Source organism: Hyperolius riggenbachi, chromosome 3, assembly GCF_040937935.1.
Source record: "Hyperolius riggenbachi isolate aHypRig1 chromosome 3, aHypRig1.pri, whole genome shotgun sequence".
Classification (NCBI taxonomy): Eukaryota; Metazoa; Chordata; class Amphibia; order Anura; family Hyperoliidae; genus Hyperolius; species Hyperolius riggenbachi.
In genome coordinates, this window is record NC_090648.1 from 317607879 (window position 1) to 317634801 (window position 26923).

At 46.5% G+C, this 26923-nt stretch overlaps 2 protein-coding genes across 2 annotated transcripts in view; one reads left to right on the top strand and one right to left on the bottom strand.

Annotated features, from left to right (window-relative positions):
* Positions 1-1105: 1105 nt before the first annotated feature.
* On the bottom strand, positions 1106-26010 carry LLPH (LLP homolog, long-term synaptic facilitation factor). The gene is made up of 3 exons (XM_068276765.1): positions 25837-26010; positions 13866-14087; positions 1106-1621 (listed from the first exon to the last, which is right to left on the bottom strand). The coding sequence occupies exons 2-3, from the start codon at positions 14077-14079 to the stop codon at positions 1455-1457; spliced, it is 381 nt and encodes a 126-aa protein (XP_068132866.1). The 5' UTR covers positions 14080-14087; positions 25837-26010; the 3' UTR covers positions 1106-1454.
* The window catches only part of TMBIM4 (transmembrane BAX inhibitor motif containing 4), a 30790-nt gene continuing 29822 nt past the window's right edge, over positions 25956-26923 (top strand). The window contains exon 1 of the mRNA XM_068276764.1: positions 25956-26409. Coding sequence (XP_068132865.1) covers positions 26133-26409 — 277 coding nt within the window. The 5' untranslated portion in view covers positions 25956-26132. The remainder of the gene's footprint in view (positions 26410-26923) is intronic.

The following is a 26923-nucleotide window of genomic DNA, read 5'->3' on the forward strand; positions in this document are numbered from 1 at the left end:
AAAGTGAGATACTGCAACTAAAATTTCTTCAGCACACAGTAAGAAACTGCAACACAAAGTATATGAACATATCCAGAACCATCCTGCCTACTGCACCGATTCCATTGCACAGCATGAAGGTAGGTTTGAACTTGGGGTGCAATGTCACCTGTGGCCAAGCCTCCTGCAAAGGGAGAACACAGTTGTTGATGAACCCTGACCATAGATCATGTGACCGCCAACACGAACTTGAAAATTCAGGTAAAGAGCCTCTTGTATATGGTGACTCCTTGGTGGGCTATGCAGTGGTGCTTTTACTTTAAATTTTACTTATGAGGAACTGAGGCCAGGCTCTAGGGGAGCAAAATAGCACATTAGGAACATTTGCATGTTTTTATGCCTTTGAAAACAGACTAGAATGCATTAGCCAGTAGGGATGCTTATTCAGAATTAGCAGAACTGAAATTTCAGCATTTCTGATCAGAAATTGGCATTTCTGTGGAAATACTGCAACTCTGTAATTTTAGCCCAGTCACAGAGCTTGAAAGCACTGGACCAATCAGAGAATGGATAGTCAACCCGGAAGTATTTGGCCCATCAGAGAATGCAAAAGGAAAAAAAAAAAGAGACCAAACACCCCCCCCCCCCCCCCCCACCGAATCAGAAATCGCATTGGTAGAAATTGGAAATTCCGCAGAATCAGCATTTCCGACCGTCCCTATTAGCCAGAACTTCAATGTAAATTAAAGTCATCACTTCACAATCGTTCTGCACACAAACCAAGAAAGAATAAAAAGACAGCAATTTAAAATGGGCAGATTTGATTTTCTCTTTAGCCCATTGAGATGCACCTAAATCTAATTTTTGCTTTGTAAAATATCAACCTGTAATGATGACACCAAACCCAGTGCCTGGAAACATGCCTCATAAGCTTTAGGGGTAAAACAAATTTTCATGATAAAAGTATAACAGCCCAAACTGACATGCAGGCAATAATCTATTGAACACAGTCAATGTAAGTGAAAGAAAAAGCGCATGCTTTCATTTGTTTCTTTTGACACAGAGGAAGGATGTTTCTTCAGTCCTGGTTTGTTACCTGAAACTGATTAACAATGCTGGAAGCAGATTTAAAAAAAGGGAACACTTGTAATTTTATTTCTGAAAGATGGAAGATCCAGTAGTCTGAGGAGGACTATAACATGCAGGAGTTTCAGCTCATTTCCCATACTTTAGCTGTACTTCCCTACAACATACCGTAGGAAGGTCAAATGGAAAACAACCCTATAGGAATCCATTCTTGTCTTGAAAAATAAAGAGTACAACTTCAAAAATAAGTATTCCTAATTCACTTAAAAATACTGGGAATTTGGGCTGGTTACTTTGCTTAAAATATATTCACAAGAATGCTGGAAAGCAGCTATTGCAGCTGCTATGTAGCAAGGGGGATGTGGGCATATTGAATATAAACCAAGTCTCTATGCTAACTTTTTGGGGGTTTTGGCCTTCCTTTTCTTTTTCCCACGTTGGGACTTGAGCTTCTTGGTTTGCCTTTGATTCATCCATACGGGATACTGACCATGCTGGTCCAGTAAAGTCTTCTTGCTACGTTTCAGGTCCATGTCCATCTTCAAGGAGGATGCATCTGACAGAGAAATATAGAGAAAAATAAGAACTAGTCAGGATAATGGCATCTGGCTTCAAGCATAGAAATTTTAAGTCTTGCTTTTCTTATAGCAAATTTTAATGAAAATATCTCCAGAAGACTGTATTACTAAGAGGAGCGGTTATGACAAAAATTCATGTCACATTTTTCACCCATTACCTTTCCGATGGCATGGTAACTAACATACAAAGAAAATGGCCACCATCCACCCGAATCCTCACAAGCAACCTGATTTCCTAAAGCATCTCCACAGATCTTGGAGCGTCTCTAAAGGGAATTTCATAAGGAATCTAACAAACATGGATGAGATTAACTAATGACCAGAGTGACACATCTGTATAGACTGCTTACTGCAGTGATGCCTGTAGGATAAAGCTTGTTGCATGGCTGGGAGCTGAACAGCATGTTTGTACGATTGCAAAACTTTCACCTTTCAGTCGATCTGGAATGATCATTTCCAGTGACAAATGTCCACAGTGTGTACCATGTTTAACACTTCTGGGCCCATATGTAATTCACTTTTTCTCCTGAGTTTTTTTCCTAGGAGATACCTTCTCATCTTTGATTTAGAATAACTTTTCAGGACTTTTAAATGGAAAAATGTAAGTGAAAAAGTACAATCAAAATTATTTTGAGAATTTTTTGCTTGCTGGTGGTTTAACCACTTGAGGACCCACCCTTTACCCCCCCTTAAGGACCAGCGCGGTTTTAACTGATCTGTGCTGGGTGGGCTCTGCAGCCCCCAGCACAGATCAGGGTGCAGGCAGAGCGACCAGATCGCCCCCCTTTTTTCCCCACTAGGGGGATGATGTGCTGGGGGGGGTCTGATTGCTCCTGCCTGCCGGGTGTTGCGGGGGGGCACCTCAAAGCCCCCCTCCGTGGCGAAATCCCCCCCTCCCTCTCCTACCTGGCCCCCCTGGTGATCCGACAGATAGCGTCCTGTGCAGCCAGTGACAGGTGCCGCTGATTGGCCGGGGATCGCCGATCTGCCTTACGGCGCTGCTGCGCAGCAGTGCCGTACAATGTAAACAAAGCGGATCATTTCCGCTTGTGTTTACATTTAGCCTGCGAGCCGCGATCGGCGGCCCGCAGGTTATTCACGGAGCCCCACGCCGTGAATTGACAGGAAGCAGCCGCTCGCGCGAGCGGCTGCTTCCTGATTAATTAGCCTGCAGCTGGCGACGCAGAGTCCTGCAGCTGCCACTTTGCCGACGCACGGTATAAGCGTGCGGTCGGCAAGTGGTTAAATAGCATTTTATTCACAATTTTGAATATATCACCTAGGAAACGTTAATTGCATATGGGCCCTTGTTTAAAGAATAAAATTAATCTTCTAACATTCTTATGCTACATCAAACTCAAATGTTCTCCTGACCATTTATTTAAAGCGGAACTGTTAAGCAAACCGTTTCACTTACCTGGGGCTTCCCCAAGCCCCCAGCAGCCATCCTGTCCCGCGTGGCGTTGGAGAACAGAAGCTCGTGCAGGACCAGCACGGGACAGGACGGATGCTTGGGGAAGCTCCAGGTAAGTGAAACCGTTTGCTTTACAGTAACTTTACAGTTCCACTTTAAAATTCAAAATCCGCTAGTGATTTATTTCAACTGCACAGATTTGAAGTCCTGCTGCTTGTTTATTGTTTACAGATGCTTATCTACTACCAGCAGTCCTTGTATACAAGAATGCTGTGCCAGCCTGCCCTGCCTGTCACTCTGTCCCCCAAAACTCATCAGTACTGGATTTTCAAGTATTGCTTTAATTTTTCTAGGTAGGCAATATGAATGGTTTAAACAAATAAATACCTCAGATTCCATATAACTCTGAGCATGAGTTAACTTTAATTTACACTAGATTGCTGTGCACCACACAGAGGATGAATGTTAACAGCATCACCCACCCAAATCACTTACAGGATATGGAAAGGGGAGGGTATTAGTACTCAGGATAAAGTGTTTCCTGCCGACTTCTCACCTTACTACAATGGAATGTATTGCGGGGAGGCCACTGGATGGATGCTGGGTGGTATTTAGGTCACTCTGGATTAAAGAGCGGCACTCATAGGACTGCATAATTTCCCATAATCCATTGCGATGGATAATGGGGTGAGTCCAGATGACAAAAACTGGAATTTTTCTAGCCCCCCTCCCCCCAACAGTTAGTTATTTACCTATGGACAGGGAAGGCTATGAATCCTATAGAGCCTTCCCTGTCCTCTCTTGTACCACTCGTTCCAGCACCATTATCCCCATTTTATTTGCCACCTTGGGCAGCAGTGTTCTCCCCAGAGCCATTTACCAGGGCGGGCCGCACGGCTGATCTCTTCTGAGCACCCGGCTGATCTCCTCTGAGCACCGGGGTGAAATTATCCCGTTCTGTGTGGCTCATTAGTGAGCAGCGGCGGCTGTATCATAGCAGCCAGCTGCTGTCACTCAGGGACGCTGCCTCTGCCCTCCTCCTCAGCTCCCGGCAGTTGTATGGAGGGGCGGGGAATGCAGGTGACATCACACGCAGCTTAGCTGAGCAGGAGATTGGAGAGGAAGCGCAGCTCAGTTCTCTGTGGAATGTTTAGCCAGACGCTCTCCTCCTCCTCTCGCTGTATTCATCCTGCTGCCAGCCGCTGTGCGTTTGTGAGTTTCACTATCTAACGCAGACCCTCCCGCCAGCTAGAACTCCAAGATGCTTAACCCTTTCACCCCCTGATTATCCTGTCCTGTAACTGTGTCTCTGATTCTTGCCAGACTAGACTGGTCTGAGGGGGGAGAGTGAGACGCTGTACTGACAGCCACGGACTCATACAGGGCAAAGGCAGGCAGACACAAAGTGATTAGTGAGGCACCCTGGCCCCTTGACAGCCACATAGCCAGCAATATCCCTTGTAACTGAGTGTTGTTACAACCAGCAGCCAGGTTTGAAAATGAAACTACTAAGATTTTTTCCCATGTTTCCTTTTTACATGGGTGGTGTAAGAGGGGATATCTGGTGCCATAGCATGATATGGATAAGCTGCCTGCTTATCAATATCATGCTATGGCCCAGAAATCCTCTTTCCCATACTGGGACCACCCATGTATATAGGAAAAGCTGCTAGTTTCATTGTCAAATCAGCAGAAGGGTAGTTAGAACTTTAAAGACACTTTACCTGTTAAAAGAAAATGGCCAGCTACTTACCTGGGGCTTCTTCCAGCCTCTTAAATTGTTCTAATCCCTTGCAGTCATTCCGCGCTGCTGCTTTGTACCTCTGTGATTCCCCTTTGAATGCTGCATGCATGGCCACAACGTGCCATTCGCCTCCTCCATCATCACGTTCCCGTGACCGGCAGTGTTCTGCACTTCGGGGTAAAGAAAAATTGCTACTGTGCATAGGCAAAGTGCTCCTGGCCATGGCAGCATGATCGCGTTGGTGCGAGGCTAAGGAACAGAGCAGCGTGGAATGGCGATGAGGACAACAGGAGGACTGTAAGGGGCTAGAAGAAGCCCCAGGTAAATAGCTAGCCTAATTTTACTTCAAGTAAGTATCCCTTTAAGAGATTCCAGTACGGAATCTAGCCTGTCAATTTTATGGGGGGGGGGGGGGGGGGTTGCGCGTTGGCGATAATCCACCTAGTGGCAATCAGCATGACCGTCCCCACCCGGCTGATTTTTCATGCCACCCGGCTGGAAAAAAATTCTGGGGAGAACACTGGGCAGCTTCAAAGCACACAGAATTATAATCGACCAATTACAATTTGAGTACACACAATGGTGGCGACAAGGCTGGAACAAGGTGAGCAAGAGAAGACAGGGAAGGCTCTATAGGATCCAGAACCTTCCCGATCCATAGGCAAGTATCTCTTTTTTTGGTTTTTTTTTGCCTTTACACTCACTTTAAATTCTGTTTCTAAAGAGGAAAAAAAAAGTGTGATGCTATAAAAACTAAGCTGTTAAGCCCCTTGTTTCCTATATCTGTTGGGCTCTCCAGTATTAGCATTTCCCTGCATTCATGGCTTACAGTGACCACTCTCTACTGCTTTATTATTTTAAGTTAGAAGTTCAACACAAGAATATAAATTATGTTAAATAGCACCTACTATCCTCTCAGTAAACAATAAACCTAATCTGAGCAGTCGGTCGCTGTGCAACACAGACCCCAACTCACATATCTCCAGAGTCCTATGCAGTCACATCTTCTCCTGGTGCATCTCCCATATGCTTGCTTGGTATAGTCCATTTCTGTCCACAGCCTGGGCACCAACCATAAGCACATCACGTGGCGAGGGGAAAGCGGACAGGCTAGTTTTGAGTAGGTATGTCCAATGAAATGAAAATAATTTCTACTTGCATTCAAATTTGATGTAAATTATATGCAGCTTTACACTAGAGCAATCAAACTCACTTCCTGTAAATTTCTCTTAGTCCAAGCTGCATAACATTTACATGAAATTTAAATGCAAGAAATTATTTGCATCTAATGGATTATCCCCTAGATCTGAGTACTAGCACTCTGGACATGGGGAAGGAGCCACAACAGGAAAAATGTACTTTGTAAAGCAAGTACTCTTTTCTTTCCTAGGTTTATTTTTTTAAACCTATAAACACTCTTCTTACTAGCCAACAAAGGCAGCAGGATGAGTGTACTCCTTAAGTCCAAGGCAGATACATGGAATTAGACCTTAAGCAACACGCTCTTGCCAATAAAGTAGCCAAAACACACAAGAAACTGTTAAGGAAATTCAACCCTCCAGTATCTACCAAAACCAAAAATACCAGTGTTGGTTGAACTGAACCTTTAAAAAGCCGATAACACTATTACAAAGTTTGTTTTGAGATTTGCAGTACTGCAGAATGCCCAGAAAATGTCAGCTGAAATTCTCCAGATGAGCAGTAAAATCATAAAATGCCCAGAGTCCACAGAGAAAAACAAATCATCCTTCTGTGGAAATGGATACCATAAAAGAAAATACCTCAGCTAGACACAGATTTGTATGGCAGGATCTCCGGCCACCCCCTTGTCTGAGAGAATCATGTGTGTTCATTAAAAAAAAAAAAAAAAAAAGGAAAGCATAACAGATATTAGAAGATTCATTGAATGTCACCAGTAAATTTAGATAATTACAGAAATGTACAACAACACTATATAGCAATTCTGCCAAAACAAAATTGTCTTGCTTAATTTTTTGTCTTTACCTCGACACCCTCATCCATCATTATTAGAATTATGTGTTGAGGGGCAGAGAGAAAGAGAATTATTCCCCCCCCCCCCACAGCAGAAATTGTGCTTTGGCCTTGAATAGACACTTCTTACAGATGAGAACAATGTTTTGTCCCGATTACTATTTTTTTCCACAGAAAGAGAAAAAAAAAAAAAAGGTCAACTGTGAGCCCGGTAAGATTGTTGCTCTTGCTCTATTGGCACAATCTCAGAGACTGCAAACATCTTGTTGATGCCTAAATACTGCATGATGAGAGGACTTGAGAAAAAGAACAAGCAAACCACAAACACTCATATTACAGGATACCACAATTGCAACACTGGTGGTCAATAAGAAGAGGAAACCGTTTTTCTAAAGCCTCGTACACATGCCTGACTTAAGTCGCCTGAGGTGGCCAATAACAACCGTCCCAGCCGGCAATCAGGTGTGTGTACAGCACCCAACGAAACCGGAGCGATCTACTCAACCCCATTCCCATTGTTCGTGCTGCTCCCCCGCCCTGCCGACACACATGCGTGCCGCTCATCGTCTCTCCATTGTCCCCCCCCCAAAGCAACAGCGTGTAGTCAGCTACACAGCTGACACGCATGTGTGGCACAGCCCAGCGATGTCACCCAAGGGGATCAGGACCCAATCTCCGATAGGCAACAAAACGTCAGAAATGTGTACGCACCTTAACTCAGCCTATAAAAATGGTGTAAAATGGGCTGTAGACAACATATGAATTAAAATTGAACAACACACCTGATTTATAATAATTCACAATTGATACCTTGTAGGAGGGCAATTAGGGATAAAATATAACTTTTAATTCATTAAGCTAAAATAGGACGGAATACAAATACTACTAATAGTGAACAAAGTGACCACAATTGGGTTGATAGGTATATGGTTATCAGTCATACGACAAACCTATCAATCTCCCATAATGGGAGATTGATAGGTTTGTCGTATGACTGATAACCATATACCTATCAACCCAATTGTGGTCACTTTGTTCACTATTAGTAGTATTTGTATTCCGTCCTATTTTAGCTTAATGAATTAAAAGTTATATTTTATCCCTAATTGCCCTCCTACAAGGTATCAATTGTGAATTAACATATGAATTACACTATCAGTTGGATTAAGGTCTTTAAAGAAAAATGATGAGCATGTACGTCTTGTTGGTATGTATTGTAATTGTCTTCTTACAGATGCTGAGTGCACAGACTACAGTTTTGAAGCATCTGCAGATGTAGACAAGACAAATAACATTTATATCGCGCTTTTCTCCTGGCGGACTCAAAGCGCCAGAGCAGCAGCCACCAGGGAGCGCTTTATAGGCAGTAGCAGTGTTAGGGAGACTTGCCAAAGGTCTCCTACTGAATAGGTGCTGGCTTACTGAACAGGCAGAGCCGAGATTTGAACCCTGGTCTCCTGTGTCAGAGGCAGAGCCCTTAACCATTACACCATCCAGCCACATAGGGTATCATTCATAAAGCATTTCCGCATGCGGAAATGCTAAAAACAGCTGACTTTACCGACCACTCGGCAAAGTCAGCATTCATAAAGGCTCTTTCCGCATGAAAAAAAGACATACCGAGCAGAGTGATAAATCACCGCCTTGTGCGGTGATTAACGGAACAAATGTAGCAAAATGTTAATTCATAAAGAATACCGCCAGCGGTGTCAGGTCGGAAAGTCCCGCTCCCTCTGATGTGGCGATACCAATGCAAGTGAATGGAGACACACAGACCTCCCAGGCAGCTGCAGCCGAGCGGAACACGGAGAAATGTATCAACTCGGCAGCTTCCGTGTCTCCGCCTGCCTAACGCCTGCCTACCGCCAGCCTAGTTCGGGGAATCTCCGCACTGCCACCGCACCTACACACTTCTTTATGAATGCCCCCCCAGAAGTCTAAAGTACCGGTTGCGGAGAAGAACGGTGTTTTCCCGCACTACCGACAGCCTCTTTATGAATGATACCCATAGTGTAGTGCCTGAACACACCATCGCATTTTACAGAAATGCACGAGACACGCGTTGCCACCCTAACCCCATTCAATTACACTGAGTGGGACAGCACTGTGATACGCACCAGAAATGGGTTATCAGAACAGTGCTGTACAGCGCATAAATGTGCCCATCACTCAGTGCTGCCTGCGTCTGATATCCTTGCAAACCCTGCACTGATGTGTGTTGCTGAAACCCACTCAGCAATGCAACAGTGTGCTAAGGTCCTAAATGCATTTATAAAGCACCTTTCTACATTTCAATCTCCAGTCAATTCACATAGGCTTCTTAGGAGAAGAAGAAAGACAGAACTGTGATTTACATTCATTTCAGAGATTACAAGATTGCCTCACTTCAACTTTCCCATTAAACCCTATGGAGCTTCATACTTTGCAGCGGTTAAAGCTGACAGGTTGGCCGATATTGAAAGGTGGTGAGGTTTTTTTTTGTGAAGGCCATTTTTTGACCTCCTTAGCAGTAATCCCGAGTCAGGCTCTGGATGGAAATCCGCAAGTCAGAGCGGTAATCCCGAGTGAGTTATATGCAGGGGCTGTTGCAGATCTCCCTGTGGTATGTTTTCTCTCCTTGTTTTTAGGGTCCAAAAGCTTTTCAAAAAAAATTGTGTGGCTTTTAGACCCGAAGGCTTCTTGCACACCAGGACGTTGCATTAGGTGGCACGTTAAGGTCGCATAACGTGCACCTAACACAACGTATGGTGCTGCAAGAGCCGACGATAGAGTGAGCCGCGTTAGGCGGCTCGAGTCCTATAATGTCTCCCAGAGTGGCGCTGATTGGCCAGCGGGACCACGTGATGCGGAGCGAGACACTCCGCATCACGTGGTCCCGCCGGCCAATCAGCGCCCGCCAGTGCAGTGATTATTAAGTAGCCATGTGCGCGGCTACTGTAGCTGGCTCTCCCCGCCTCCTCCGCCCCCCACTGCGCATGTGCAAACAGTCTAACGCGGCTATAGCCGCTCCAACGCCGTAGCATGCTGCACTTTGCACAGAACGTGCAGCGTTACATGTAACGCAACGTGGGCTGTGTGAACAGCCCACTTGTGTTACATTGCTGTGCGTTGGGGGAGCGTTACAGGCGCACTAACGTGCGCCTGTAACGTCTTGGTGTGTAAGCAGCCTAAATCTGGAAATAACTATAATGCCAACGAGGTTAAAAGGTGTGAATGTTAACTGAATAGTCAAAGACTGCCAATTTCTGTGTCACTGTTATACACTAAATACTGTCTATGGATAATACCATCCTGTTTCAGGGATCGGTGCAGGAATGATCCATCAATAAAGAAAATTTTTTTCTTTAAATCCATCCACCCCTGCAAAGCATCTTTGTTTGACAAAGGACTTATGCCTATCTTTGGTTCTCAGGAAGTATTGCTGGTAAGTCCTTGTTCTCTGTCACAGTGTTGACAGACCTTTACATTTGCTTCTTTTACAAATGATCAGTTTGAAAAAATTTGTTCAGAGACTCTACAGCAGCAAAAAATGACCGGTATGTGCCACAAATAACAGACAATTTGTATGATTCACAAAGCTTTTTCCTATGTTTTCACCTTACCTATGTTACATTTTTAAAAAGAGAGTCTGAAGCCATTTCAATTACCTGTTTTCTTGTCCCGCATTAAGATCAAAACTGATTCATTGCATCCCCGCGGCAGAAAGAGGTATGTATCCCCCCCCCGAAATCTTGGGGCAAAATTTCAAGACTTTCCAGATCATAGATTTTGATGCCAGGGGAGGCAGAGATTTGCTCAGTAGCTCTGCCTCTAATCCAGTCAATCTTCGAGAGGCGGAGGAGATTGACTGGAGCAGAGGCAGAGCTACTGTGCACAGCTCTGCCTCTTCCGGGAAGCAAAATTCTGAGAATTTTGCCCCGGGGATTTCGTGGGAATACCTCGTTCTGTTGCGGGAATGCGGCGAATCAGCTTTGATCTTAATGCTTAAAGGAGTTATCAAGGCTAATTTTAAGAAAATAAGTGCTACTTACCTGGGGCTTCCTCCAGACCCAATCTCCCGGCATGTCCCTCGCCGCAGCTCTGCCTTCAGCCGCCGCTGCCTACCGGCCCCGTCAATGACGTCCTGTACTGCGCGAGCGGCGCTGTCATTCACCGCCACGTGGACCGGGAGGCAGCGGCGGTGAACGTCTGACGGCAGAGCTGCGGCGAGGGACATGCTGGGAGATTGGGGCAGGAGGAAGCCCCGGGTAAGTAGCACTTATTTTCTTACAATTAGACCGATAACTCCTTTAAGAAAAAAGCGGAATAAAAACAGGCAATTGAAATGGCTTCAGACTCTTTAAGCTCCTGAAGAGCAAAAATATAATAAAATTAAGATAAGAAAAGTAATATTGAAATGAAGTTAATCGGGAACAACTTACTTTGACTGATGAGAAGATATCTAAAATAACACTAGCGTCACTTTGCCAAATTCTTAGCCACTTTCTTTGACTTTGAAGGCTGGTGCACGCCTAAAAGCGGTAGCGTAATTACAAAGTGATTTTTCTAAGCGATTCTAGGCATGTGCCTAGCGATTTTCTTGCTATGCCTAATGATTTTTGGAGTGTTTTGGTGTAGCAATTTTTTTATTTTTTTTGTACAGTAGAGCTGAAAGTGTACAGCTTTTGTAAAAAACAAACAAAAAAAAAAACCGCTTGGAAAATCGCTCGGTTCTGACGCTTTATAGAGCAATTTTCCACTTTCCTATAATTAAAGCGGAATATAACCCTGCATTTCAACTTTGCTCTAAAACATTATTTACAGAATATTATATGCAACCAGCATTTTTTTTTTTTTTTACTAGACCAGCATTGGAAGGGTTACACAGGGCTTTAAAGTCCCTGGAGATTTCTGCAGAGCATCCGAACTTGAGTTAGATACATTTATGTAAACAAAAGTATCTAAGTGTTGAATGTGACTCATCTCTCTCACTGAGAAGGAGTTGGAGGACAGCCAAAGAGTGTGTAACATTTCTAAATATATACATATAACTAAATAGAATGTAACTATCTGAATATCTGCACGGAGCTTAAAACCTCTGTGTTTAACCCTTCCAATGCTGGTCTAGTAAAAAAAAAAAATGCTTTTTGCATATAATATGCTGTAAATAATGTTTTAGAGCAAAGTTGAAATGCAGGGCTATATTCCGCTTTAACATTGAGGCTGAATCGCCTCAGAAATGCTGCAGAACCTGCGTTTGCCTTTGGGGAAAAAAAAAATAAAAAAAAAAAATCACAACGCTCTGGCGTGATCCATCCCAATCAAATACATTAGCCAAGCGCTTTTTAAAGCATGTGCACCAGCCCTAATTCTGCTTCATAAAAAGGTCACTGCTACAGTGCCACCTACTGTCAGCTAAGTATATCACCTCTAGCATAAGATGAAGCTGCACTTCAACAAAATCAATATTATACACTAGACACTTGACAGGTTGTAAATGTAACCCAATGGGTACTTTAGCTGGGCTCAGAGGGTGTTTAAACTTGTCATGGTGAAATCATTAAAGGAAGTTTTGACATTACAAAATTATGAATCATATGTTCTGAGACCTGACTAAGTAGTTTTGCTTAAAGAGAATCTGTATTGTTAAAATCGCACAAAAGTAAACATACCAGTGCGTTAGGGGACATCTCCTATTACCCTCTGTCACAATTTCGCCGCTCCTCGCCGCATTAAAAGTGGTTAAAAACAGTTTTAAAAAGTTTGTTTATAAACAAACAAAATGGCCACCAAAACAGGAAGTAGATTGATGTACAGTATGTCCACACATAGAAAATACATCCATACACAAGCAGGCTATATACAGCCATCCTTTTGAATCTCAAGAGATCATTTGTGTGTTTCTTTCCCCCTGCAGCTATCTTCCACTGAAGTGTCAGGCTATTTCTTCCCGCAGAGTGCAGACAGCTCTGCCTGTATGTAATTCCTCAGTATGTGAAAGCCCAGCCAGCTCAGAGGAGGATTTATCCAGCTTGTAAAAGATAATAGAACTGAGAGAAGCTGCACTAATCTAAATATCACACAGGCAGTGTGCAGAGAGGGGCCTGGATGGGGGAGTTCATAGCAGAACCACAACACTGAAGAACTTGGCAGCCTTCCAGACACAGGCCTGACAAGTCTGACAAGAGAGAGATAAGTTGATTTATTACAGAGATGGTGATAGTAGAACGTGCTGCAGTAAGCCAGAACACATTAGAATAGCTTTTGGAACTTGTAGGATGATAAAAAACAGGATGCAATTTTTGTTACGGAGTCTCTTTAATTAACCTACCAAGCGTTTAAAGGACTTCCAAGGCCAAATGATAAAAAAAGTTAACTACCGGCATCCTATTTTAAGGCACGGAGGAAGCCGTCCGCGCTGTTCCGCCGGGTCCCCGTCGCTCAATAGCCCTCTGGGCCGGCTCCCGACCTCACGGCCCGGCTCTCCTGCCTGCACAAAGGAGGATGTGAGGGGGGGGGGGGGGGGGAATGTGATCACTGGGGGACAAGAAGCGGATGAAGGAGGAAGAAGAGGAGATCAGACGCAGGGAAGCCACGAGGGATTCCTTGCGCAAGCTAGCGATGCCGCAAGTGAGTAATTGTAATAAGTAGACAAGCCCGACTCATCCTCACCGATAGTAGCCATTTTTTTTTAGGACAAGTCGTGCTCGTCCATAACGCTAGGGAGGTTAAATGCATAGAAGACTCTGTGGCATGCATTCTCCTCATCTTGGAGCCAATGGGACAAGGTCAATCATGAGAAGTTACCAGCAAGGGGGTGCATAGTAAAATCAACTTCCATAAAGAAGACGTTTTGAAATAATGCTGAAAAAACTGCTCTAGACTATGAGAAAATTCAACAACGCAAGGAAGCAATATAAGAGTAGATGCAAAATAGCAATTTACTACAAAAAAAATAGCAAAAATGGTTTCCATCTGATAAATAAGATATTACAAAAGAAACAGAGTTTTGTGAATGAGCAGATGCTTTCTGCAGATTGCTGTAGAAGACGTGATAACACTATGTCAATGGGCAACATAAGTCAGGTATTACCTTCTTCTGCCATTTCAATATCCATTTCAGCTTTCTTGTTCTTTATCTTCTCAGGAGTTACAACAGTGGCAATCTCTTTCACATCTTCCATTAATACATCTGTTTTTGCTTTGGACAATACATCTTTCAAGCGGGCCAATTCCTTTGGAGCATTTTTTTTCCTCTTTTCTGCCCTCATCTTTCTCTTCCATTTGCTTCTTAAGCTTTTAGCCATTTGACTTGCTGTAGGGGTAACACAAAAACAGCCATATTAGCAGAAAATAAACCATAAAAGCCAATGATGCTGTTCAAAAGCAGGATTTGGAGAAACACCACTATCAACAGGAGTACCATAACCTTCTTCTCTCTGGCTTCCCATTCACCTGTTTGTGTCTCCTCTCCCAATAACAAGTGACATTCTTCTATTGCTACAACACTCCTCCACCCCCCCCCCCTTGAATGCAGAGTTCAGCAGTTGAAGAGAAACATAACACAGCTACTAGCTCCAGCAGGCACAAGACGGCCTCCTCCGCATGCAGCCTCCCGTCAGATATGGCAGAAAAAGCAGAGTCCATTCAGCTCAGCGCAGGGAAGAGCTTCCTGTGAAGTACAGCCGTGCTTATTCAATGATCTTTGGGGAGTCCCAGCACTGGAATGGCTAGGATGAGGGGGGTGGGGGAAGCCTCTAGGTTAACCAGAGGCTTTCCCCTACAGAGGTAAGTACCTAAATTGGGGCCTTTGTTTCCCTTCAGGTACACTTTAAAGGTAACAAACCTGAAATTGCATCCTAGTCATGTCTAGATGCATAAAGCATCTGCTATCATGCTGATTGACGTGGGTTTGAGAAGAGACCCGCTCTAAGGAGGGCACCACAACAGCAGTGTATTTTTTGTTTTTAAATACCCTCCATTGTAACAGCTTTAGTAGTTTTTAGCACTGTCTGTATCAAAGGTTTGGTTGAGTTGATCATATTACTTCAGAAACTCAAAAAGGTTTGCAAGACAAAGGGATTCATTTCTTAATTTTAAACTTATCAAAACTAGTGGTAGAAAGCAGGGGCACACCCAGGATTTTTAAGGGGGGGGGGGGGGGATTCCTGAAAGGTTTCCCTCAGCCACGCACAATACAGTATAATAATATGGTAGGATATCATGCTGGGTACACATAATGCAATTTCCTGTCCGACCGACAGGATCTGACAATTATTTCTTAAATGTCAGATCTACTCCCTATCGACAATGGGATCGATCAAAAGCAGTTCACACAGTAGGCTTATACCTGACTGTTAAGTTCCCCAGAGCTGCTCCATGCTCTGTATACACACTGCTTCTCCATCCAAAGTCAACTGTAGCAAGGAAAGAAAGGGGACGGTGCTGTGAGCTGCAGGATACCTGCAGATATTCTGGTGTCAACTTGTGCCTGTCCCCAGACACTGCACTGGTCTGAGGGGAAATTCTGGACAGCTGTAATCTCCCCCTGCGTTTGCCTATGGAAAGACTAACAACACAGGTGCAAAAGTAGAGCAGCTACTTAAAGTAAACCCGAGGTGAGAGTGATATGGAGGCTGACATATTTATTTCCTTGTAAACAATACTAGTTGCCTGGCAGTCCTGCTGATCTATTTGGCTGCAGTAGTTAACTGAATTACACCAGAAACAAGCATGCAGCTAATCTTGTCAGTTCTGACAATATTGTTAGAAACCCCCAACCTGCTGCATGCTTGTTCAGTTGAAAGTGTTAGAGGCAGAGGACCAGCAGGGCAGCCATGCAACTGGTATTGCTCGAAAGGAAACAAATATGGCAGCCTCCATATTATCCTCACCTCGGGTTCCCTTTAAGCAAAACAATCAGAATCCTTGATTAGAATGTCTAATTGTACTGCCGATTTTTCTTGAGATGGATTTGATAAATATGCCATGCTGGCCCTATGGGCTCCTGTTCTGCCCATTAACAGTTGGGGAGACAGCGGTGTGAGGCTCAGACACATTCCTCACTTTTCCCAATATCGCCTGCCGTTATCGCCGGGCACCCAATCGACCACGTCAGTCCAAAATTTTCCAGCATGCTCGACTGATACATTGAACTGTCAATTGGACATGCTTGTTGCAGCATCGATTTTCATCCAATTCAATAAAATGATCAAATTAGATGGTCAATCAAGCCATATAATATCTAGATTTTATGGCCACCTTAATTAACTCTCTCTTTGGATCACTTACATCATCATATCGTCACATGTAGAGATGGCCCGAACCTCCGGTTTTTGGTTTGCGAACCTACCTTCGAAAGTTCGGTTTGCGCGAACTTTCGTGAACCGCAATAGACTTCAATGGGGAGGCGAACTTTGAAAACTAGAAAAAAATTATGCTGGCCACAAAAGTGATGGAAAAGATGTTTCAAGGGGTCTAACAAGTGTAGGAGAACATGGCGGAGTGGGATACATGCCAAAAGTCCCGGGGAAAAACCTGGATTTGACGCAAAGCAGCGTTTTAAGGGCAGAAATCACACTGAATGCTAAATTGCAGGCCTAAAGTGCTTTAAAACATCTTGCATGTGTATACATCAATCAGCGAGTGTAATTAGAGTACTGCTTCACACTGACACAAACTCACTTTGTAACGCACCGCAAACAGCGGTTTGCGTAGTGACGGTCGTGCTGGACTGGTGCGCACCATGGCGAGAGTGCAGGCCGTGGCGGTTTTCAAGCCCATATGCTGGGCTGTGGTAGCTCAATGATAGAACAACAGTGACTGTCCAGCTGATCAAATTTGGTCTGTCCACAATGTAGCAACAACCATATTATCTTTGGTGTGCCACCCCCCGAGACACTCATATAGCAGGCGGTTATTGCTACATTGTGATACGCAAGCCTACGCAAGCCCCTTCACCGCGGCAACGTAATGATCACGAAGGGAAATTGGCACATGTACATGCCTTTTGTTTAGTTGTTGCAGCTGCAGTGCAGTCCGAAAATTTAGGCAGGCGTGTACACGCACCAGAAAAATTAGTCTAGCAGCGGCCTTAAAGAGAGTCTGAAGTGAGTTGAAAAATGGCTTTTTAGCTTATATTCAACAGGGGCATGTTTACCCCTGCTAAAACGCCGCTATCCCGCGGCAGAACGAGGGGTCTTTACCTCCCAAATCCCCTCCGTGGTGTCCGGGGATCGCTTCCTGTTGAGGCAGGGCTAATGGCCGCAGCCCTGCCTCTCAGCGCGTCTATCAGTGCTGATCGCCCTCTCCCCTGCCTCTCTCAGTCTTCCTTCACTGAGAGGGGCGGGGGAGAGGTGTAGATCCGCCGCTGATAGACACGCATGGAAGCAGAGCTACAGCCGAAAGCTCTGCCTCCATGAGCAGCAAAATCTATGACCAAGTTGGTCGTGGATTTTGCAGGGGGGGTAAAGACCCCTCGTTCGGCTGCGGGATAGCGGCGTTTTAGCAGGAGCAAACATGCCCCTGTTGAATATAAGCTAAAAAGCCATTTTTTCAACTCACTTCAGAGTCTCTTTAAAAATTCATGAATCCGCCTGGAGTCCTGGACCCTGTTGGTGGTGCCGGAGAAGGCAGTCAAGCGGCCTGCGGGCAGAGGTGCTGTGTGGGGAGCGACTTAGTCTTGGGGCAAACAGCCAGTCACATGGCGTGCAGGCAGAGATGCTGTGTATGGGGACTGACTTAGTCTTGGGGCGGGCAGTAGCCCTCGGGGATCCATGCCTCATTAATTTTGATTAAGGTCAGGTACTGAACACTTGTGACTTAGGTGACTTTTCTTCTCAGTGACAATGCCTCCAGCGGCGCTGAAGGTCCTTTCTGACAGGACACTTGAGGCAGGGCAAGACAGAAGTTGGATGGTAAATTGGGACAGTTCTGGCCACAGGTCAAGTCTGCGCACCCAGTAGTCCAAGGGTTCATCGCTGCTCACAGTGTCTACATCCACACTTAAAGCCAGGTAGTCGGCTACCTGCCGGTCCAGTCGTTGGTGGAGGGTGGACCCGGAAGGGCTAAGGTGAGGTGTTGGATTAAAGAATGTCTGCATGTCCGACATCACCATGAAATCGCTGGCGCATCCTGTCCTTGCCTGCGTGGACATGGGAGAAGGATTACTGGCAGTGGTACCTTTATTGCATTGTGCTGAGACATCACCCTTATACGCATTGTAAAGCATAGTTGCCAGCTTGTTCTGCATGTGCTGCATCCTTTCTGCCTTCAGGTGACTTGGTAACATGTCCGCCACTTTGTGCCTATACCGAGGGTCTAGTAGCGTTGCCACCCAGTACTTGTCATTCCCCTTGAGTTTTTTATACGGGGGTCCCTCAACAGGCTGGACAGCATAAAAGACGCCATCTGCACAAAGTTGGATCCAGCCGTACTATCCATCTCCTTTTGCTCTTCCTCAGTGATGTCAGGTATGTCCTCCTCCTCCCCCCAGCCAAGAACAATACCACGGGAACGTTGAGCAGCACAAGCCCTCTGCGACGCCTGCTGTGGTTGTTCTTCTGCCACCGCCGCCTCCTCCTCCTCCTCCAAAGTAACACCTTCCTCATCATCAGAGTCTGACTCCTCTTCCCCACAAGACTCTTCCTCCTCCTCCCCTCTGTGCTGCCGCATTTGTTGAGGAAACATCTGGTTCTGATGTAAATTGCTCCCACAACTGTTCCTGCCGTAACTGTTCCTCTTCATGCTCCTCCACAGCTTGATCCACCACTCTATGCACGGCACGCTACAGGAAGTAAGCGTACGGGATCAAGTCGCTGATGGTGCCTTCACTGCGACTCACCAGGTTGGTCACCTCCTCAAACGGCCGCATGAGCCTGCATGCATTTCGCATCAGTGTCCAGTTGTTGGGCCACAACATCCCCATCTCCCCAGATTGTGTCCTTTTACTGTAATTGTACAGGTACTGAGTGACGGCTTTCTCCCGTTCTAGCAGGCAAGAGAACATGACCAGGGTCGAATTCCAGTGAGTCGGGCTATCGCATATCAAGCGTCTCACCGGCAAGTTGTTTCTCCACTGAATGTCCGCAAAAGCGTGCCATGGCCGTGTAAGACCGCCTGAAATGCCCACACAACTTCCTGGCCTGCTTCAGGATGTCATCTAAGCCTGGGTACTTTGACACAATTCTTTGAATGACTAGATTCAGCACATGTGCCATGCAGGGTACGTGTCAGCTTTCCCAAATTCAAAGCGGAGATTGCTGCCGCTGTCATACACCACGAGGCCTATCTCCAGCTGGTGTGGGGTCAGCCACTGATCCACCTGTTTTTTAGGAGCAGCCAGGAGAGCTGCTCCAGTGTGACTCTCCGCTTTGAGGCAAGACATGTCTAAGATGGCGTGACACCGTTATACCTGGCATGCAGCATAGGCCCTGGGGAGATGGGGCTGTGTAGCTGGAGAGGAGATCGCGGCACCAGCCGAGGAGGAGGAGGAGGATGACAGCGAAGAGGATGTAGCAGGCGGAGAGGAGGTGGCAGGAGGCCTGCCTGCAAGCCGTGGAGGGGTCACAAGTTGGTCCGCTGCACAGCCACGTACTTCCTGCTTGTCAGCGGTCACCAGGTTGACCCAATGGGCTATGTAAGTAATGTACCTGCACTGACCGTGCTTGGCAGACCAGGCATCTGTGGTCAGGTGGACCCTTGACCCAATGCTGTGTGCCAGAGATGACACCACTTGCCTCTCAACTTCACGGTACAGTTTTGGTATCGCCTTTTTAGAGAAATAATTGCGGCCTGGCATCTTCCACTGCGGTGTCCCAATGGCCACAAATTTACGGAAGGCCTCAGAGTCCACCCAGGGCCGGCCCTAGACTTTTTGCCGCCCGAGGCAAAATTAGAAAAAAAAAAAAAAAAAAAAAAAAAAAAAAAAAAAAAATCGCCGCCCACCCCCCACCCCAGCCGTGGGTGGGGGGCACCGAGCTGGAGGGGTAGCTGACAGAAAGGGGGTATTGGGACTAGCGGTGGGGAGGGGGTCGGACCCCCCCCCTCCCTCGCCAGGGTCCCCCGATCTGCGCTCCTCCTGAAGCGTTAAGTAACCAGCGTGCATAAAGATGAAGAGGCAACGGGGGGGGGGGGGGAGGAAATCACTCACCTCTTCCGCGTTCCATCGTGCGCTCCACTGACGTCACTTCCTGCAAGGCCGTCCACTTACAATACAGTGGGCGGCATTGCCGGAAGTGACGTCAGTAGAGCACACGATGGAACGCGGAAGAGGTGAATGATTCCCCCGCCCGTTGCCTCTTCATCTTTATGCACGCTGGTTACTTAACGCTGGAGGAGCGCAGATCGGGGGACCCAGGCGAGGGGGGGGGGGGGGGTTCCGACCTCCCTCCCCACCGCTAGGCCCAATACCCACTTTGTGCCAGCTACCCCTCCAGCTCGGCGGGCGGCACCCAGCATCCATGGACAGGTGGGTGCCGCCGCCCCTCCCAGATCTGCCGCCTGAGGCAAATTTTTCACCCCGCCGCATGAGCGGGCCGGCCCTGAGTCCACCAGCTTGTATGGTAACAGCTGGCGAGCTAACAGTTCTTAACAAAGAAATGAACAGCGCTATTTAAAAACAGGTAAGTGCCTACCTGCAAGAGAGTGCAAGCCCCACTTGTGGGATAAAATACACACCTAGCATACACATAACCTGTCTACCACTGGAGGATGTTGGTTTCCTGTAACAGCTTGCATGCAACTTAAGTACTCATCCCTCCCACTGGGGAGAAGTCATCCCCCTTTGGGAGGGGACCTAACACTAACTAAATCCTAACCTATGCACATGCATAGCCTGGGTGCGCTACCAAGTAAAATCGAAAATTGCGCAAAAAGTGGATCAGCGCATCACCAGGCCGCCTCCGAATGGCCTACAATCAAGGTGCGCTTTCTGGGGGGCTCAGCGCACCTTTGATTGTAGGCCATTCGAAGGCGGCCTGGTGATGCGCTGAGCTAACAGTTCCGACACACCAGCTGTCAGACACCGGGCAAGGGGGTGAGTGGCAGAAATTGTCTTCTTTCGCTCAAAGATTTCCTTCATGGACACCTGGCTGCTGTGGGCAGAGGAGCAGGAACTGCTCAAGGGCAGAGGCAGAGTGGAGGAGGATGGCTATGAAGGAGCAAGGGAGAAAGCGGCTGAAGATGCTGCACCTGAAGGAGGAAGAGGAGAAGGAGGGTGGCTTTTCTTTTGTGTGCTGCTTTTGCTCAGGTGCTCTTCCCATTGCAGTTTGTGCCTTTTCTCCATGTGCTTTCGTAAGGCACTTATCCCTATGTGAGTGTTGGCCTTTCCACGGCTCAATTTTTGGAGGCAGAGACAACAGATGGCATTGCTCCGATCCGAGGCAGACGCATGAAAGAATTTCCAAACAGCTGAGCTCCCCTGGGGTGATGGCACTATGGTGGCATCAGCAGCTGACATTGAAGGGCATGTTGGCTGGCTGTACATAGGTGGCGATACATGGCACCAGACACTGCCACCAACTGTTTCTGACGACGAGCTTTCCCTGCTTCTTTCAGGAACTCGTCTCCTCCTACTCCTCTCTGACTCCCCCTCTGAACTGTCCCCTTGGTCATCCGCCTGGAGTCCTGGACCCTGTCTCTTAGGAACCCATGTGGGATCTGTATCATAATCATCCTGCCCAGCTTCGCTTGCCTCAGACACCTCCAAAACTGCACCAACAGCAGGTACTTCATTATCCTCCTCCTCACACATTATGTCCATAGTGTCGCCTAACTCACACATATGAGGTGCTGTAACTTGCTTAGTTCGTTCATCTTGTTGTTGCAGTAGTGGCTGTGAATCAGGGATTTCACCACCAAATAACTCCTGTAAAGTGTCAAATGCAGCGGATGTGGTGCTTGTAGTAGCGCTGGTGGCTGCGGAAGATGAGGTGTTTTGTGTTAAATAGTCAACCACATCCAGACAATCTTGGGAGTTGATGGCACATGCCTTCTTCTGAGCACTGTACTTTGGGCCAGGGCCGCACGAAATCACATCAACACGACCTCGCACAGACCTCCCGGGTGGCCTTCCTCTGGGTCTGCCTCTACCTCTTCCCCTACCCGTTTTGTCCATATCGGGGGGGGGGGGGGGGGAGATGAAGTGAAAGGTATGCACTGAATTGACTAACACAATGTGCAGTCACACAGGTGCAGTTAACAGGTATGCACAGAGTGGTATATCACACTGCGTGCACTCACGTAGGTAGGTGTGTATCACACTGCGTGCACTCACGTAGGTAGGTGGGTGCACTGAACACAACAGGTAGGAATATGCAGTGATGAGGTGTGCACTGAACACAACAGGTAGGTATATGCAGTGATGAGGTGGATGTACTGAACACAACAGGTAGGTATATGCAGTGATGAAGTGGATGCAATGAACACAACAGGTAGGTATATGCAGTGATGAGGTGGATGCACTGAACACAACAGGTAGGTATATGCAGTGATGAGGTGAGTGCACTCAACACAACAGGTAGGTATATGCAGTGATGAGGTGGGAGCACTCAACACAACAGGTAGGTATATGCAGTGATGAGGTGGGAGCACTGAACACAACAGGTAGGTATATGCAGTGATGAGCTGGATGCACTGAACACAACAGGTAGGTATATGCAGTAATGAGGTGGATGCACTGAACACAACAGGTAGGTATATGCAGTAATGAGGTGGATGCACTGAACACAACAGGTAGGTATATGCAGTGATGAGGTGGATGCACTGAACACAACAGGTAGGTATATGCAGTGATGAGGTGGGTGCACTCAACACAACAGGTAGGTATATGCAGTGATGAGGTGGGAACACTCAACACAACAGGTAGGTATATGCAGTGATGAGGTGGATGCACTGAACACAACAGGTAGGCAGTGTTCTCCCCAGGGTCAAACAGGTGGGCGGGCCGCCCAGGTAAGATCAACTACCGCCCGGCTGGCTGCGTTCCCAGCTGTCATCATCGCGTGGCCGGCTATCGTGCTGCCACGCAAACACCAGCGCGGCTCCCGAATCTGCACAGCTCTGTGCAGAGTAACAAAGTTGCCGTTTACCCGCAGCGTGTCCATCCCCCTCCGGTGCAATCAGGCTCTATTAGCAGAGTGTACGGCGGAAGCTTTCACTCACCGCTTCTCGCCGTAAGGATTCCACTGCTTGCCTGTTACCGGCTCACATCTATGATTCCCTCTAGTGGCGAGGCACCACTGCATACTGCATAGCGTCATAGATGTGAGCCAGTAACAGGCAAGCAGGGGAATCCTAACGGCGAGGAGCGGTGAGTGAAAGCTTCCACCGTACACTCTGCTAATAGAGCCTGATTGCACCGGAGGGGGACGGACACGCTGCGGGTAAATGGCTACTTTGTTACTCTTCTCTGCCGGGGGATGTTTAGAAACTCGGGGGGATGAGTAGAGGGGGCGGGACATCTCATACATCAGCTCACTGAGCTGAGATTCTGCCCCGCATTTGGCAGAGGGGGCACTCGGGGATCAGGGTTGCACTGGAAATATGGCTGGGGTCACTTGTGGGGGTCCAGGCTGCCATGGATCTCATGGCTGGAGCAGCAGCAATGGTATTACCAGCAGGCGAGTTGTCAGGGGCTAGTTGGGACTGGGAGCCACATGGTATTGCAGCAAAAAAAAAAAAAAAAAAAAAAAATTACAGAACAATTAAAAAAAAAAAAAAAAAATACAGAATGATTTAAAAAAAAAAAAAAAAAAAAAAAAAAATACTGCAAAACCCCCCACCCACCCCCTCCTCTGAAAACAGCAAATGTACATGGATGAGACCTAAAGGACGAGGGGGTTGATTATTCAAAGGAAATAGCGCAAGCAACCTCCCGTTGTTTGCGCTAATAAATCGACGCAACTTCATTTTGTTTCCCTGTACGTGCACTAGTGGCAGCGTTGCGTGCGTAACCAAGCAACGGCCGCAGCTTTCAAAGGCCGCACAGTTGCTTAGTTATGCACACTACGCGAACACTAATGTGCGTAGCATGCAGGGAAACAAATTAAGTTGCGCTGATTTATTAGTTACTTGTGCTATTTCTTTTGATGAACTGGGACAATGTAAAAGGAGTGATGCTGTCACTGAGAATCAACCCCCTTCCCTTTGTAACAAACAGTAAAGGTGGCCATAGGCAATGATGGGCAGATTCGCCTAAGTGACAAATCTCTCTCTGACCGAATCTGATTAAAGATCTGTCAGCTACCCATACACTGCAGGCCAATTCCTGATCAATTTCATGCAGAACTCGATCAGGAATCGGCCTTGTGATGCCGCATCTGCCGCCTACCCTCCTAATGTGCAATGTGCCCCCACCCCTATAATTTACCTGACCGTGTGCACCGCTACCTCCAGGCTGCGTCATTCATCCATACACATGCCCCACGTGGTTGCCAGCGTACACATGGGCGCATGTGTGGGACATAATTAGTGCATATTTAATTTTCCACACCGCCAAATTTCCCCGTGCTGCCCCACCCGGCTACTTTTTCATGCCACCAGGCTGGGAGAAAATCCTGGGGAGATCACTGGGTAGGTATATGCAGTAATGAGGTGGATGCACTGAACACAACAGGTAGGTATATGCAGTGATGAGGTGGATGCACTGAACACAACAGGTAGGTATATGCAGTGATGAGGTAGGTGCACTCAACACAACAGGTAGGTATATGCAGTGATGAGGTGGATGCACTGAACACAACAGGTAGGTATATGCAATGATGAGATGGGTTCACTGAACACAACAGGTAGGTATATGCAGTGATGAGGTGGATGCACTGAACACAACAGGTAGGTATATGCAGTGATGAGGTGGATGCACTGAACACAACAGGTAGGTATATGCAGTGATGAGGTGGGTGCACTGAACACAACAGGTAGGTAGGTATATGCAGTAATGAGGTGGAGGCACTGAACACAACAGGTAGGTATATGCAGTGATGAGGTGGGTGCACTCAACACAACAGGTAGGTATTTGCAGTGATGAGGTGGGTGCACTCAACACAACAGGTAGGTATATGCAGTCATGAGGTGGGTGCACTGAACACAACAGGTAGGTATATGCAGTACTGGGTATTACAATGTGCACCTGTCACACACACAGGTAGTCACTGTGCTGGGCCTGGCTGGCAGTGGTACACACACAGTATGAATTAGCAAGGCTGTCTATGAAACACAAGTGTCAGTGGGACACACAGAAAAAAAATAGATCACAAGATTAGCTCTCAAAAGAGCTGTTGTGGTGTGCTATTTTAGCAATTGGAAATCAGCAAGGAGCAAACTAACAAGCCTACAAGAGCCTAACTAATCTTTCCCTATGAGAGAGTCTACAGCAGCTGTCCCTTCTTTAATTAGTGCAAGCACAAGAGTGAGTGTAATGGCCGGGTGTTCCGACGTTATAAGGGAGGAGTGGTTCCAGGAGGGAGTGTAGCCTGATTGGCTACAATGTGCCTGCTGACTGTGATGTAGAGGGTCAAAGTTGACCCTAATGGTGTATTATGGGGGCGAACCGAACTTCTGGAAAAGTTCGCCTTAGATGGCGACCGCGAACCACCGGAAGTTCGCCGGGAATCGTTCGGGCCATCTCTAGTCACATGCATATCATAAAAAAACCCTCACAACTTTCTTATAAAAGGAGGGGCACTTTTTGCAACCAACATATCTTAGCAAAAGTCCCCTGCATGTCACATCTCCATCACACTTCCTGTCAATAACAACTAATGTGCAATATGTATATATTTCTCATCGCATCCGGTAGGCAGTCAGGAGTCTGAACTACATTTATTTATACAGAGCAGTCCATCATGCCAAAATAGAGCAACATAAGAGAGGTAATCTGAGGCATTGGTATAGTTGCTAGTAGCACACTATGAATCGGTAACGACCTTCGTTTTATAATGATGTGCATAGCATTGCTCTCAACATATCGATGTAAAGTATGCGCTGTAAAGCGACCTGATATAAATACAAACATGAAGCACGCTATTTCTTTGTAATTCAATAATCAACTAAAACATCGAACTCACATTTCCACGCAAAACTCCCAAGAAGCACACGTTGTAGTGAAGCGCCCCTCGGACACACGTGCGTGCAGCGATGTGACGTAAAGAGAGCTCACTTGCTGAAGAACCAGCGCTAGAGGCAAAGTCCGTATCCATTCTGTAGCAGTAATTGCGTATCCCACTAAACTGAGACATGTGATTATCGCAACAATACAAATACATACAAATATATACATAGCACTGAGTCGTATCTGTCCTCACAGCTCCCACTTATAATTAGCGCCTTATGCAGACAGTACCGATTACCGAAAGCCCGTGTAATGATCTCCAACATGGCGGCTTACTGGAGACGGTTTCACTTCGTGCTCCAGCGTCTCTGTTTTCTACTGGCTTCCTATTACCACTGCGCTGGGCGGTGTGTTGGCAGATGGGAGGGGGAGCAGGAGGATGTAATTTCCTATCAGGAAGTAGTGTTTGTTGTTCATACAGCTGTGACACTGACTATGGAACCTGCGGATCGCTACCCCAAGTCCTCTATCGAGGACGATTTTAATTATGGTTCCAATGTGGCCTCAGCCAGTATTCATATCCGTATGGGTGAGTATTGTGCCTGTCCCATGCAATATATATATATATATATATATATATATATATATATATATCTATATATCTATATCCAACCTGTTGAGGTGCTTATTAAGAGTGCAATTTTTCCTCAAATGTGATCATCCAATAATATTTTTTAAATCGAATTCCACAGAAATGTGACTGTATGTGGAGGAAAATGACGTTACACTGTCCACCAACCGAATAGGTTTAGTTACGTTTTGGAGGTGTTAGACGAAGAGCACTGTGCCTGAAGCTTAGAGGTGTGGTGACATTTTTTGCAACTTTATCAGATTTTACAACAGGTTGCACTTATTTATAGGTATAGCTATCAGAAAGTGCAACCTAACCATTGACTTCAACCTATCTGTATCAGAAAATGCAACCCAACCAAACCCTATTCTCACACAGAACCCTCCCCTCTTGCTCAACTAATAACCCCCCCTGGAGGGAACAGTCATCCCTCTTGCTCAACTAATAACCCCCCCCCCCCTCCCCTGGAGGG